Here is a 16,443-nt window from a genome sequence, read left to right as displayed (position 1 = left end):
AACAACTTGGGTTGGCCCTTTGCTTCATCAAATCTGGCCCTCTTTGAAAAAAGTTCGGACACCACCTATACCAGGTATGGGGTGGGTGTGTTGTTGGGTTGTTGTTTTTATTTTGATTATATATATTGTGGTTTTTATGTTGATCTTTTCTGTGAACCGCCCTCAGACCTCCGGGTATAAAGCGGTATATAAATTCTATTATTATTATTATTATTATTATTATTATTATTATTATTATTAACAACAACCCTTTCCCCTCTAACAGCACTCTCCTTATAAAAGGCTACTCTGAACTTCCTTGCTTCCCATGATCCTTTGTGGCATCACATGGGCATTGGCACACAAGCACTCTGCACATGCTCCAAAGGCAAGCACCGGCATGGCATAGCAATTTGAGCGTTCAATGCGTACATCCCCCACGATCCTTTTGGTTACCCTTTTCTGCCCCCTTGCCAGTTCTCTGCTCATTTTTGTTTTGTTTGTTTGAGTCAGGGATATTTGGGGAGGGAAAGAAACCCCTTGGCTCGGCCTCACCTTTAGAGTCTTTAAGCGAATCCGATCTTTTTCTGTTTTTAAGCATGAAAAGCAGGCTTTCGAATGCGCAGAGCAGAGCAAATGCATGCCTTAATTCCCGGAGAGAAAAGGAAACTGGCCCAGGAAATCTGCGCCCAAGAGTGACGGCATCCTCCCTGGGAAAAAAGACGCTGAGCCCACAGCAACTGTTATCCAAATAACCCTCCTTGCTTCTGAGTAATAGGTACCTAGAGCAACTAGCAATTTCCCCCCAGACCAAAGCAAACTGTGCATTATTCTTGACGCTAAGTCTCTTTCTTGCAAATTGGCAAATGGTCTAGATTTGCCACTCTCATCCCCCTCCCTCTCTCCACAACCCAAGCTGGCGTACATTGCCTCAAACGTGACCCATAAATGGAACAGATGCAGAGACTGGCACCTGGAGGCAATTTTTCAGTTGGTTTAAAAGGAAGCTTTTTTCTTTTTTCCTCCCCCCCCCCGTATTTTCCTTCCAGGCCGAAGGCAGCCAGTTCTGCATTTCTAGCCCCTCGTCCCACCCACCCCCCAACTCCCCTGCTTCAGTGCCCCTCCTGCAAAAGACGGAACTGAGAACTGAGATTCAAAGAAGGATGTTAGGGAGGAAAAGCTCTGTTTTTGAGAAGGAAAGGAACAAAGGAGCTGGTTTTTGGCAGGTTTCTGGGCTTAATTCTGACTGAAAGGCCACCTCCGTAATCCCCAAAGCAGGAGGCTGGTCTTGGCTTTCTTTGGGCCGCTGCAGATGTGCCACGACGGCTTCCAAGAATCCGTGCCACACCCTTAAAGCATATGGCTTTCCTCAAAGAACCCTGGGAAGTGTAGTTTCTTAAGGGCCCTGGAAATGGTAGCTGGGGGGGGGGGAGTAAATTACAGTTCCCAAAATTCTTGGGGGGGGGATGGTGCATGTTACAGACCACCCCAATCTCTGAGCAGCGAGAGATTCCAGAGGTTCCCACACTTATTCAAGGTTCAGTTTCTTTGGAATAAAGGTCAGCGGAGAGTGCAATGTCTTTAGGAATGAGCGTGATGCTTTCTGATGAGAAAGCATTCATGAAAACTGCTCTCACTTAGCATAATGTGTGTTGGGGGGACTATTGCGTTGTTGTTTTAATTTTTATTATGTATTTTGTGGTTTTATATCCTGATTTTATTCTGTGATTCAGGGACACGGGTGGCGCTGTGGTCTAAACCATTGAGCCACTTGGGCTTGCTGATCAGAAGGTCGGCAGTTCGAATCCCCACGACGGCGTGAGCTCCCATTCCTCTGTCCCAACTCCTGCCAACCTAGCAGTTCGAAATCACGCCTAAAAGTGCAAGTAGATAAATAGGTACCGCTCCAGCGGGAAGGTAAACAGCGTTTCTGTGCAGAGGCAGAGGAAGGAGGGAGCAGCAAAGCATCTGAAAGCGCCAGCACCACTGGCGGGCATGCGGCTGTGCCAATTGGCGGTCGGGTGCGCCAATGGGCAGCCCCGGTGGGCAGGCGGATCACGCAGCCGCACCAATCGGCACCCCCGACAGGCGAACGGATGGTGCGGCTGCGCCAATGGGCAACCCCGGCAGGGCTCCTTCCCTCCCCGGGATCTGACCTTGCTCTCAGCAGCAGAGGGAGAGGAACGACCGGCGAGAAAGGGCTGCTTTCTCCCCAGTCGTTCTTCTCCCCCTGTGTCAAATGGCTGCCGGTCCCGGATTCTGCAGTCCGGAACTTGGAAGGTAAGTCGCCAGGGCAGGAAGGCCCCCTTCAAGGAAATAATAACACCCTTAAAAAAGGTCCCCCACTTAAAAAAGGTTGACATCTCTGGGAAAGGGGGCGGGGTGCCCAAGGGATCTTTGCACCACGGTGCCGGATATGCTTAAGACGGACCTGCTGCTGAGGGGTAGATCCCGGCGACATTTGCAGACTTCCTGCCTGCCATCATACCTGGGAGCCTTCCGTTCCTGGCTGCTGCAGGAGTTTGACGGTCCTCCCTCCCGCCGACCGCTGGCTTCGCCCGTCATGCCAGGTCAGGCTGCTGCCAGAGTTCCTCTGCAGGCGGTAATTGAGGTTCTCGGCCGACACGGTGTGTTCTAGAAGGTTCTGGCAGAAGCTGAAGTGAGCGGCGGCGGCTGTTGGGCAGAGAAGGGTGAGAACTTAAAACCAACTGCGGACATCAAGGGGGGGGGCAGTAATCCTCTCCCAATGCAACATTCGTCCCCTACACAAACACACCCGTCCCCTCAAGATCAAATCATATTCAGAGTGTTGGACTAGGGCACCTGCGAGGCCAGGGTTCAAATTCCTCACTCGGCCATGAACCTCACTGAGCAACCTTGGGCCAGTCACTGCCTCTCAGCCTAACCTACCTCACAGGGTTGTCGCGGGGATTGAATGGGGAGCAGTGTACCTTGAGACCCTCGGAGAAAATAGTGGGATATAAACGCAACCATAAGCAAACAAGCACACAAATAAATGCATTTTTTTTATCCCACCCTTGTTCGTTAGAGCTTTTGGGGGGGGCTATGCTGTTCCCTTGCCCTTCATCCTCACAACGAACCTGTGAGGCAGGCTCAGGGAGAGCGATAGGGCCTGGTGCAAGCTACCATAGAACTTTTAACCATCATGGCTCCCTTCCCCCTTGGAGCTATAGTTTGCTAAGGGCTCTGAGAGAAGTTAGGAGACCCCCATTCCTCACTTTGGGCTCCAACTCCCAGAGTGGTTCAGCCATCAATCCCATTTCTCAGGGAACCTTATGAGAACGGTTTCCTCAGACAAGACCCTGCATGCTTGGTCACTGACAGAGGCCCTGCTCCAGGCGCCTCCTTCTCGCGGAGGCTCGGGGAGAGGGGATGCAAACAGCACCTTTTTGGTTAAGGCATCCAGGTCTCAAAATTCTCTGCCTCGGGAGTCTCAGGTGACCTCCTCATTGGAAAATTCCAGAAAGCAGATCAGAAGGATCTTGCATCTCCTTGTATGCAGCTGTTGGTAGAGCACAAGACTCTTTATCTCGGGGTTGTGGATTGGGGAAAAGATTCCTGCATTGCACGGGTTGGACTAGATGACCCCCTGGGTTCCCTTCTATTACCTATGACCCAGCTATGTGTGTCTATTCCTCCTGGATTTTTTTGGGGGGGTGGCATTTGGGGGCTGCTCTTTGGCCTTGCTATTATTGCTGGCAGTTTCTTTCGTTTTAAAACTGTTTTGTTGTCAAACGTCCACCGAGCTGGAAGGTATATTAAATATTTCCCTAACCCAAGTCAAACAACACGGATTCAGGCTGCAGCCCAAGCCTGTGCCTATTTACTCAAGCGCGCAATCCGCTGAACTTGGACACATCTGCTCCCAGATGTACATCGCGTCGTTTCACTATATACATATAGTCTCGGCGGTCGGGCTGGAGCAGAGAGGGCTGAATCAAATGCTGCGGTTAGCCGAGCCACAGCGCTCTCTGATCTCCGCTAGGCTGGACTGCCAATTCCCCTCCAGCAATCTAAATGCAATGCAATTAAACGTTGTGTCCCAGCAATTAAAAGCTTTATTGAAGGGGAGTGCAAACAGGCAGCAGGGTGGGGATGTTTGTATTAAAAAAATCCCAACTCAAGAGGATGAGCTGTGCCTTTAGTTGGGCTGCAGGGTTGCTGGAACAGAAGCTACGTGCCCGGAACCAGAGCTGGGTCAGTGGTTTCTGCCTCCTAGGACCCTATGCATGGCATGCAGCAAATAATATTTTGCATCAGTGTTATTAGGGAGTTTGGATTTGCTATGCCGCTTTATCACTACCCGAAGGACACCCTGTGAGGTGGGTGGGGCTGAGAGACTTTAGAGAAGTGTGACTAGACCAAGGTCACCCAGCAGCTGCATGTGGAGGAGTGGGGAAGCAAACCCAGTTCCCCAGATTACAAGTCTACTGCTCTTAACCACTATACCACACTGGCTCTCGGATGGAGGAGAAACATATGCGGAATATATTTTTAAAGTCTGCAGCCTAATTGGAACTTCGATGTACATAGGAACACGGCTGCTGATCCACACCAGGGGTGCCAACCTGAATAAAATATTCAGGGAGGCCATGTAAACCCTGCCCCACATACAGTGGAACCTCGTTTTACGACTACCTCCGTTTACGAACGCCGCGGACCCGGAAGTGTTTACATCCGGGTTCCGTGGCATTGGATGTGCAGACGCTGGTACCTTGGTTCTCAAACTTAATCCGTTCTGGAGGTCCGTTCCAAAACCAAAGCATTCCAAAACCAAGGCGCGCTTTCCCTTAGAAATTAATGCAAAAGGGATTCCAGTGGTGCCTCGCTAGACGAACGCCCTGTAAGACTAATTTTTCGCTTAACGAAAGGATTTTTCGAGTGGAGGTTGCCTCACTAGACGAATTCATTTTACGAAAAATTCGTCTAGCGAATCGCGGTTTCCCATAGGAATGCATTGAAATTCAATTAATGCATTCCTATGGGCAAAAAAAAAAAATCAATGCATTCCTATGGGATTTGCTAGACGAATTTTTCGTTATAAGAAAAGACCCGTGGAACGAATTAAATTCGTCTAGTGAGGCACCACTGTAATCCATTCCAGACAATGAAAAACAACCCCTAAAAGAGCAATTTAACATGAATTTTACTCTCTAACGAGACCATTGATCCATAAAATGTAAGCAATAAACAATGTACTGCAGTCACACAATCAATCAGTGGCTGAACTGGGTTCCACACAGTCACAAAAACAAAACAAAAAGAGCCGCAAAAACAAAAATGCAAAATAAATCGCAAAAACAGACAGACCTCAGCGTAACACTCTGAGTGTGGCACTCAAAATGGAAGCAGAACACTCAAAACAGAGCATGTTCGGCTTGCGCAAAAAGTTTGCAAACCAGAACACTTACTTCCGGGTTTGCAGTGTTTGGGTTCCAAGTTGTCTGAGTAGCAAGGCGTTTGAGAACCAAGGTACCACTGTATATAAATTACAGGGAAAGCTTCCATTAAAATCATTTAATATTTATGCATTTCAGTTCTCTATCATATGTTTTGAAACTTTATTTGCTATTTTTTCATATCACTTCATATTATTGTTGTTATTTTTTAACAGTTTCTTAGTGATTTCTTCCTCAGTAGTTCAACTGTCCTTTTGTTCTTTTATTTTTTTCCTTTCATGGATGCCATGTTCTTTGGAAGCTTGTTCAGACCAAGTTAAAGGCCTTTTAGGCTTCCTCCACGTGAATAGGAGTTCAGTTTTTGAATAATAAAAGTTACATGTTACAAAGGGGGTGGGGGGGAGAGCAGGAGCAGGATTTTAGAGATGCTTAGGTGGGGCACGGCCAAAAAAAGGTTGGGAACCACTGGTGTAGACAATATTGAGCTAAATGGACCAGTGGCTTGACTTAGCCACTGAGCCAGTGTGGTGTAGTGGTTAAGAGCGGTAGACTCGTAATCTGGGGAACTGGGTTCGAGTCTCCGCTCCTCCACATGCAGCTGCTGGGAGACTTCTCTGAAGTCTCTCAGCCCCACCCACCTCACAGAGTGTTTGTTGTGGGGGAGGAAGGGAAAGGAGATTGTTAGCCACTTTGAGACTCCTTCGGGTAGTGATAAAGCGGGATATCAAATCCAAACTCTTCTTCTTCTTAGTTTTGTTTATTCATTTAATACATTTTATATACAGCTTGAAGCAGTTTACAAAATGTTTAAGGCAGCGTCCTTTTTCATTGCGTTAGATTGCTGGCATTATGGCAGCAACACTTTTAAAAAACCAAAAACCAAATTAACTCTGACTTTAATACATATTTCCCTCCATGGTTTGACTTCCCACCTTTACCTCCATGACGGTTTTATTCCCAGGCTTTTCCTGCTGCATTATGCAGTGTATTTATATCTCATATAAATATTTCCTCTATTTCAATTGCTCAAGCGGCAACACCTTTGAAGGTGCATCAAACGGGAAAAAGAAAAACTTAAAATAAAAATATTAATAACTGAGAGAGAGAAAACAACGCCTAGTTTTCCCCCTCAATCTTATTCTCAACACTGTCTTTTCCAAAGCGGTGTGAAAAGACACCAGGAGCAAAAATCACAGCATCATTTGGGTCTTTCCATTTCTGCTCTCTGTCAGCCTAGATAGTCACCCAAATGTTGGTTTAAATGTCATCTTATTTTTAAACACACACACATTTCCTTTTCTTCCGACAAAGCCCCAAACTGGCGATACTGATTCACTCTGAGGCAATTAAACCGTGAGGCCGGTGGCGGCTGTGCACTCCAGACACTTTCCACAGGGAGGAAGATGCGCTCAACAGCCAGCTTTCGCACCGGAGGCAGACAAATGATTCACCACACAATCACCCTAGATTTATGCCGGGAATTGGCTGTGGTGGGTCCCTCCACTCAGATGTCTGCTGCTCTGACCTCAATGCAAAAAGCTGTGCATCATTTGCGCCAGCCGAAAACACATTAAGGAAACAGGAGACCCCGAGGTCCTCCGCTTTCGAAAATATAATTTACTTCCAATCATAGGGAATCTATCTGTTTTACAGAGTGTGGGTCCCTGCTGCCCTGTGAAGACTACTTAGGAGGACGAGGAATTTTAAACATCACTTGGGAAGACAGGTGAACTAATACCAGTGTACTGGAAGAAGCAAAGATCGCCAGTGTCGAAGCAATGATTCTTCAACATCAACTTCGTAGGACTGGTCATGTTGTGCGGATGCCTGATGATCGCCTTCCAAAGCAACTACGGTACTCTATTCCAAACTTAAAAATGGAAAGCGTAATGCTGGTGGTCAACAAAAGAGGTTTAAAGACTGTCTCAAGGCAAATCTTAAAAAATGGTGCCTTTACAAACAGACATCAAAACACATAAGTGGTGCATTTACCATGTGGACATATTGTAGGTCTTTGATGCTCTGAAAGAGAGAGCATGGCAGTCTCTCTCAAATACCATCCCCAGAGAATCACCCTCAGATCAGACTGTTCCACCTGCATTAACAATCAGAATATCAAAACCCGCCATGATCAAGGAAAGGGGTGTGTGTCAATGAGGAAACTCCCCTGGATGAGACTCGCACGCCTGTCTCCCTGGATAAAAAAGCATCCGGCTTTGTCTAAGCTGCCGTTGATCCTGGCAAGCAAAGACGAGCAGCGAGCACTACAATAAACAGGCAGATCAGAGAGCTGAGGAACGGGGGCTCCGGTGTAAGTCTGCCTCGTGTGTTCCAGGAATGAAAGTGTTCCGAAAAGCCATTGATCTATTGTGTGCTAATTCCATCGCCTCTCTAGCTGCGAGACCCTTGACTGAAGCCGATGTGTGAAATCCACCCCTGAAAGAGGGTAGCTTCAAAGCCAGAGGGGCGGAAAATACAGTAAATATGACCTACGGTACCTGAGCAATTGCCCTTTCACAGAAATAAACCTGGCCAAGGGGCATAAGCAAGTAAAAAAGGGTCAAGGGAAAAGGAATGGAAATTGGAAACAACAAAAAAGGAGAAGATTAATCAAGCCCTTTGTAAAAGCAGGATTAGTGCATCCTCGCAAAGGTTGCAAGTGCCCTTGATTCGAAAGGTTGTAGCTGGATTTCAAATGCTCACCCCAGAGAGGAATTTGGGAGCCTCCCCTCCCCTTCACTCTGGCAGAAGGGGTGTGGCAGCCTACACTCCCCGGCATCGATTCACGATTTCTCATGGTCTAACTTTGGACAGTTAATGAAAGCGGAGAAAGGACTGCAGGGCACAGAGAGGATGTGGAACAGACATGCATGTGCACACAGACAATGCGGCAAGGAAGATCTATGTGCAGACATCAGCCTTCCATGCTTGCAGCCGAGACAAATCTGGATGGGCGTTTGCATCCAGCAAGACTCCTCTGGCCCAGAGATGGGTTGCTGTGCACATTAGGCCTGACACTCCTGCTCAGATTGTGCTTCTGGTAATCAGGTGCGTAGCAAGGGAGGGGCAAAGGGGGCGGGCAGCGCACGGGGGCAGCACCCCCAGCCCCTGGCCCACCCCTCGCCTCCTCTGCCCGAGCAGGAAGAAACAGAGTGCGCGCTACGGAGCGGGTTGCTGCCGGGCGGCGGCGGCACCAGCAAACCGCGAGCTGCGGCTTGCTTGCGGTTTGCTGGCATTGCCGCCGCCCAGCAGCAACCCGCTCCGTAGCGTGCTCTGCTTCAGAGCGCGCCGCCCGAGCAGAGCAGCATAGAATCATAGAATCATAGAATCATAGAATCATAGAGTTGGAAGAGACCACAAGGGCCATCCAGTCCAACCCCCTGCCAAGCAGGAAACACCATCAAAGCATTCCTGACAGATGGCTGTCAAGCCTCTGCTTAAAGACCTCCAAAGAAGGAGACTCCACCACACTCCTTGGCAGCAAATTCCACTGCCGAACAGCTCTTACTGTCAGGAAGTTCTTCCTAATGTTTAGGTGGAATTTTCTTTCTTGTAGTTTGAATCCGTTGCTCCGTGTCCGCTTCTCTGGAGCAGCAGAAAACAACCTTTCTCCCTCCTTTATATGACATCCTTTTATATATTTGAACATGGTTATCATATCACCCCTTAACCTTCTCTTCTCCAGGCTAAACATACCCAGCTCCCTAAGCCGTTCCTCATAAGGCATCGTTTCCAGGCCTTTGACCATTTTGGTTGCCCTCTTCTGGACACGTTCCAGCTTATCAGTATCCTTCTTGAACTGTGGTGCCCAGAACTGGACACAATACTCCAGGTGAGGTCTGACCAGAGCAGAATACAGTGGTACTATTACTTCCCTTGATCTAGATGCTATACTCCTATTGATGCAGCCCAGAATTGCATTGGCTTTTTTAGCTGCTGCATCACACTGCTGACTCATGTCAAGTTTGTGGTCAACCAAAACTCCTAGATCCTTTTCACATGTACTGCTCTCAAGCCAGGTGTCTCCCATCCTGTATTTGTGCCTTTCATTTTTTTTGCCCAAGTGTAGTACTTTACATTTCTCCTTGTTAAAATTCATCTTGTTTGCTTTGGCCCAGTTGTCTAATCTGTTAAGGTCATTCTGAAGTGTGATCCTGTCCTCTGGGGTGTTAGCCACCCCTCCCAACTTGGTGTCATCTGCAAACTTGCTCAGGATTCCCTCAAGCCCATCATCCAAGTCATTGATAAAGATGTTGAACAAGACTGGGCCCAAGACAGAACCCTGTGGCACCCCACTAGTCACTACTCTCCAGGATGAGGAGGAGCCATTGATGAGCACCCTTTGGGTTCGGTCAGTAATCCAGCTACAAATCCACTGAATGGTAGCATTGTCTAGCCCACATTTTACCAGCTTCTTTACAAGAATATCATGGGGCACCTTGTCAAAGGCCTTGCTGAAATCAAGATAGGCTACATCCACAGCGTTCCCTTCATCTACCAGACTTGTAATTCTGTCAAAAAATGAGATCAGATTAGTCTGACATGACTTATTTTTCAGGAACCCATGCTGACTTTTAGTGATCACAGAGTTTCTTTCTAGGTGCTCACAGACTGTTTGCTTAATGATCTGCTCTAGAATCTTTCCTGGTATTGATGTCAGGCTGACTGGGCGGTAATTGTTTGGGTCCTCTCTTTTCCCCTTTTTGAAAATAGGGACAACATTTGCCCTCCTCCAGTCTGCTGGAACTTCGCCTGTTCTCCAGGAATTTTCAAAGATTATTGCCAGTGGTTCTGAAATCACCTCTGCCAGTTCTTTTAATACTCTTGGATGTAGTTCATCTGGCCCTGGAGACTTGAATACATCTAAACTAGCCAAGTATTCTTGTACTACCTCCTTACTTATTCTGGGCTGTGTTTCCCCTGCTGAATCATCTGCTCCATATTCTTCAGGTCGGGCGTTGTTTTCTTTCTTGGAGAAGACTGAGGCAAAGAAGGCATTGAGGAGTTCTGCCCTTTCTCTGTCCCCTGTTTGCATTTCACCATCTTCTCCTCTGAGTGACCCCACTGTTTCCTTGTTTTTCCTTTTGCTACGGACATACCCATAAAAGCCCTTTTTGTTGCTTTTAACCTCTCTGGCGAGCCGGAGTTCATTCTGTGCTTTAGCTTTTCTGACTTTGTCTCTACACGTGCTGGCTATATGTTTGAATTCCTCTCTGGAGATTTCCCCCCTTTTCCATTTTTTGTACATATCCCTTTTAAATATTAACTCAGTCAAAAGTTCTTTAGATAGCCAGCCTGGCTTCTTTAGGCACCTTCCATGTTTCCGTCTCATTGGTATTGCCTGAAGTTGTGCTTTTAATATCTCCCTTTTAACAAACTCCCAACCATCATGAACTCCCTTCCCTTTTAGTATTACTGTCCATGGGATTTCACCCAGCGTTTCCCTAAGTTTTCTGAAGTCGGCTTTCTTAAAGTCTAGAATTTGGACCTTAGTATGCTTGGTTGCTCCTTTCCGCTGGATAATAAACTCCAGAAGAGCATGGTCACTCCCACCTAATGATCCTGCCACTTCTACCCCACTAACCAAGTCATCACTATTGGTTAGGACCAGATCTAAAATGGCTGATCCTCTTGTTGCTTCTCCCACTTTCTGGACAATGAAGTTGTCTGCAAGGCCAGTGAGGAATCTGTTCGACCTTATGCTCTTGGCTGAGTTTGACATCCAACAAATATCAGGATAGTTGAAATCCCCCATTACTACTATCTCACTTCCTTTGGAATGCTTGGCCATCTGTTCCAGGAAGGCATCATCTGTGTCCTCAGTTTGGCTTGGGGATCTATAGTAAACTCCCACAATGAGATCACTGTTGTTTTTCTCTCCCTTAATTTTGACCCAGATACTCTCAATTTGGCTTTGAAGTTTTAAATCCTGGATCTCTTCACAGGTATACATATCCCTAACATATAAAGCTACTCCTCCTCCTTTCCTGTTTGGTCTATTTCTCTTAAATAGATTGTATCCCTCTATTACTACATTCCAGTCATGAGACTCATCCCACCAGGTTTCAGTGATGCCTATTATGTCATATTTAGTTTGCTGTACCAAGAGCTCAAGTTCATATTGTTTATTTCCCATGCTCTGTGCATTAGTATACAGACATTGAAGACCGTTGATCATTCCCCCATGTCTCTTATTTAAGGATATTTTCGTCCCACCACTAGGTCTGCATGCTGCTTGCTCCATTTGGTCCTTGACATTTGGATGATCATCTTCAGCATTTGATAGACTCCTACCTTCAGGACCACTGTCTCCCTCCCCCACATAAGTCAGTTTAAAGCCCTCCTGATGAGGTTTTTGAGTTTTGTGGCAAAAACATTCCTCCCAACTTTTGTGAGGTGCAGTCCATCACTTGCCAGAAGTCCATCTTCAAGAAACTGCAGACCGTGATCTAGGAATCCAAACCGTTCCTGTTTGCACCATTTGCGAAGCCAGTTGTTCACTTCCCCTATTTTTCCCTCTCTCCCTGGGCCATGTCGTTCAACTGGGAGGACAGAAGAGATGACAATTTGTGCATCTAATTGCTTCAACTTCCTGCCCAGAGCCTCATAATCATTTTTGATCTTCTGCAGTGCCAACCTGGACGGACTTCACATGTGTGAAGATGCGCAGTCCGTCCTGGCATCACGATGCATGTGCACTGCGGAGCGACGCCCTGCCCCCAGGGGGTGCCGCCCCGGGCAGCCAAGTGGCACCGTTCACCACTGCTGCTAATAAAGAGTTAACTCCAACTCTGAACTGTGTGGTTATTGACTGGCAAGCTCCTGGGAGAGGAGTGCATCTTAGCATCCCTTGAAATCACAAGTTCTGCTGCGCGGTACCTTTCAGATCATGGACTGCATAAATAGAATCTCAAAGCCCCCCCCCCCCGGAGATAGTACTTAGGGAATTGCAGCAGATCAGCAACAGGGAGCATCCCTTGCATGCAGAAGATCCAAGGTATGAGACCTTGCAGATGCGCTGCCCGTCAGTGCAGGCAACACTGAGCTAGGTGGGCCAAGGCGGCAGCTTCTTATATCTTACAAAACTGTAAGATTGCTGCCCTGCGTGGCTCGGATTATTCACTGTTTATGGCTACACTGCATGATTTGAGAATGGTCTCACCTGAGAGGTGTGATTGGGACACAGTTCTCAAAGTAGTCACGAAATTAAAAGATGCCTGTTTCTTGGGAGAAAAGCAATGACAAACCTAGGCAGCATCTTAAAAAGCAGAGACATCACCTTGCCGACAAAGGTCCGTATAGTTAAAGCTATGGTTTTCCCAGTACTGATGTATGGAAGTGAGAGCTGGACCATAAAGAAGGCTGATTGCTGAAGAATTGATGCTTTTGAATTATGGTGCTGGAGGAGACTCTTGAGAGTCCCATGGACTGCTAGAAGATCAAACCTATCCATTCTGAAGGAAATCAGCCCTGAGTGCTCACTGGAAGGAGAGATCCTGAAGCTGAGGCTCTAATTGTCACGGTCCGGTCGGCGGGCGTCAGGACCAGAGGCAAGATGGTGGCGAAGAAGCAGGAACAGGTGCAGGGCTGAGGGTCCAGCAGCAGGCAGTTGCAGGGTCAAGGAGCAAGGCAGAGACGAAGGTCCATGGGGCAAGAAGCAAGGCGAAAGCTCAAGGAACAAGAAGCAAGGCGAAGGTCCAAGGAACAGGAAGCAAGGCGAAGGTCCAAGGGTCGAGGAGCAAGGCGTCGACAAGGCGAGGGTCCAAGGAGCAGGAGGCCAGATGCAACCAGGCAGGGATAGCGTTGCTGTGGCAAAGAGCTGAAGGGAAAATGCTGGGCTTTTATCCCTCCCAGCTCCTGCCACCAGGTGCAGTGAGATCTCAAGTGGCCTCACCTGGGTGACTACTCCTTGCCTCTCCAGCACAAGCTGAGGTCTTCACCTGTGTGGCCACGCCTTGCTTCCCCAGCATAAGCTGAGGCAGGCCCCAGTCCTGCAAGGCACTACAGGCCCCAGAGCCTGACTCCTGCCCATACTCCTGACACTAATACTTTGGCCACCTCATGAGAAGAGAAGACTCCCTGGAAAAGACCCTGATGTTGGGAAAGATTGAGGGCAGAAGGAGAAGGGGACGGCAGAGGACAAGATGGTTGGACAGTGTTCTCGATGCTACGAACATGAGTTTGACCAAACTGCGGGAGGCAGTGCAAGACAGGAGTGCCTGGCGTGCTCTGGTCCATGGGGTCACGAAGAGTCGGACACGACTAAACGACTAAACAACAACAACAACTCAAAGTGCATGAAAACTGGTACACTTGTGCTGTGCACACACCATACATTTAAGGCACAATTGTCATGGATTCAGGTGCAGAGCATTATGGGAACTGCGAAGATTCATGGGACTTTGGTTCTTGAGAGGGAGAACGGCCTGGGAAAGTAAACTTCTGAACTTTAAGAGAAAGATTTCTGGTTCTTTTGATCCCGTGTAACCTTGCAGCTGTGAAATCTCCCATTCCTGTGCGATAAGAAATTAGGGAGGAAACTCTGTCCGGTGTGCTCTGAGAACTGAAGGCGTTAATTGCCCTGTAGGTTGATTAATGGGTAAACACAAGACATCTGTGTAGCCTCTATTTGATTGACAAGACTAACGGTTGTAGGTTCTTTGATTGGATTATTCAAACCTCAACTCTAACGTAGATTGGATAATGAGCCATAAGCCCACGTGGAACACCTCAAGGGTTTTGGGGATTTAAGTCTGTTAGAGATGAGGGTCTTTGTCCTCTTTTGTCTTGCAAAATGACCCAGCAAGGTACTGCTGTCCTGCTCATCTTCAAAGAGCCTGAGAAAGACTGAGGTCTGCGTGGCTCTTGACTGCAATTTGCCGGATGGAGAGATGCAGTCTTGGATCAACTTTATTCTAAGTTTGTACTTGTAAGTTAGCTATGCTTTCTTGTTTTATCTTTGTATTCCCTTTGTTTTGAGAACTGTTGCATGATACTTTGTTATGCTATTTTATAATAAATAGTTAAAAGAGATTTCTTGTGGATTTTGGTCCTTCCTGGTCGCACTGCTAAACCCAGTCCTAGGCTGCTTTGCCCCTACCAGGCAGAACGTGTATACTTTGTCCCGGTGGTCTTTAAGTGGACCCCCCGGGTGGTGGCAGCGATACCAGTTAAAGAAGTGTTTTAAAATCCCTGTTCTAGCCATAGAGGTATAGCCAGACCCTTCCCCGGGTAGAGCAAGCAGCCCCAGTAGCCTCCGGAAGGAGAGCTGGCGGTGCTATAGGGGAAGAGGTTGAGGGTACTGAAGGGCCGAAACATCACATGTTGGCAGCGGTGTGGGATGCGACTTTGTGGCCAGAAAGTGGACAAAATCCTTTGGTTATAATCCAGTTCTCAAAAAAGGGGTACAAGCGTTTTTATTTTGCTAGTGAGTTAGGACAATGGCAGCAGGCTTGCCTAGCGAGATTTTACAAGCTTCGGAGGAGTGGCAGCAGGAACGCAACACCCACCCTTCGTATTGTTTTGCGGAACCAGATGATCGGTCTATGCCAAGGCAACCGGTTCCAGGAGTGTATTCTCCTTTAAGAGGGGCTGAGGAGTTAGCCAGAGAAGCTGAGAGGGAGCACGCGGAAGCGTTCAGGAGCCCTCGGTCTGCACATCAAAGGTGGACACAGCAGCTGGAGGAGGCGGGGCTGGGAAGCCAGGATAGGCTAAGTGTGCGCGCCTCACCGACAGCGGAGAGAGGAACGCCACCTTTGCAGCGGCAGCGGGAGGTGGAACAAGTACCAGTTGCACCATACCCAAGACCAGTTGCCGGAGAGGTTGTGGTGAGATCCCGGGAGATGACTTCCCCACCCCCACGCAGAGTAGAATGGGCCCGTGAGGACGTCCAGGGGGATCCATACGCACAACAGAGACCAGAGCAGATGGGTCAGCGCACGAGCGGGATGCCGGCGGCCAGCCCTGAGAGATGTGGATATCAGGAACTGAGGACTCAGCTCCGGGAAGATTATCCATACGCCGAAAGAGAAGATCCAGAGTTTGAGGCGCAAGGCATTTCTGAGAGCCGGAGGGCATATGTGGCGGAAAGTGAGTATCAAACTTTGCCTAAGAGATTTATGGAAGGTGTGAGACTGAGGGAAAGACACTATGCGGGTGGGGAAACTAGAGCAGCCAGTCCCCAAGGGGTTAAACCTTTGGAAGATTCTTGGGAACTGCGGAGGCGGCCCCCCCCCTGCATATGAAAGAGAGAGGATGCCCCGGGCTGAAGCTTTACGATTTGCCCAAGCAGAACTTCAGCGCAGACAAGCAAGAGGCCCCAGCTCTCTTCCTGCTCTAGAGTATTACAGTGATTGGCAAAGAGCTGCAGTGCCTAGACAGAGGGAACTGAGTCTCCAGGACATTAATCTCAAATATTTCCCGACTCACGACCCAAATATGGATGTTCTATCCTATTTAACCCTGTTTGAGACCACGTGTGAGGAAATGGCAGTTCCATATCGGTACTATATGCCGATCCTCAGGTCCCTTGTGAAAGGACCTCTTCAAGAGCTGATGGGGACACTCTCACGAGAGCAGATGTTCAGTTATGAAACATATAAGCAATTGGTCGAACAAAGGTTTTCGTTGGACTCTCAGCATTATCAGCAGGCGTTTAGGAAGGCTGTTAAAGTGCCGCCGCATGAGAAATTCCAGTTATTCGCTGCGAAGTTAGAACAAAACTTTGGGCTGTGGTTAGCGGCTGAGAAAGTGCAGACTTTTGAACAACTGAGGCAACTGGTGCTCTTAGAACAATTCCAGAGAAGTTTGCCATCTGAGATTGCAAGTTTGGTTGCTGATAGGCACCCTCAAAACCTGCAGGAATCGGCTAGATTGGCGGAGGAATTCCGTTCTCATCGGGCGCACATGGCTCAGAAGCCGCCGATGGGAGGGGGCGGGACCCGGACGGGCTCACCCGGGCCAGCTAGCTCAGGCATGGCTCTTAAAGCTACAGCGCAACTAAAGCCTGCCGATTCTAAACCTGCATTTGGAAAAAGGGGAGCAT

At 48.2% G+C, this 16,443-nt stretch overlaps 1 protein-coding gene across 2 annotated transcripts in view; it reads right to left on the bottom strand.

Annotated features, from left to right (window-relative positions):
* The window catches only part of SAMD10 (sterile alpha motif domain containing 10), a 65,612-nt gene that overhangs the window by 21,718 nt on the left and 27,451 nt on the right, over nucleotides 1-16,443 (bottom strand). For both annotated transcript variants that reach the window (XM_060277352.1, XM_035123606.2), the window contains exon 2: nucleotides 2,468-2,652. In XM_060277352.1, the coding sequence (XP_060133335.1) occupies nucleotides 2,468-2,652 (185 nt within the window). The remainder of the gene's footprint in view (nucleotides 1-2,467; nucleotides 2,653-16,443) is intronic.

The sequence above is a fragment of the Zootoca vivipara genome, chromosome 7 (assembly GCF_963506605.1).
Source record: "Zootoca vivipara chromosome 7, rZooViv1.1, whole genome shotgun sequence".
In the NCBI taxonomy this organism is placed as follows: Eukaryota; Metazoa; Chordata; class Lepidosauria; order Squamata; family Lacertidae; genus Zootoca; species Zootoca vivipara.
Note: the sequence above shows the minus strand (reverse complement) of the source record. Positions and strands in the feature narration are given on the sequence as shown.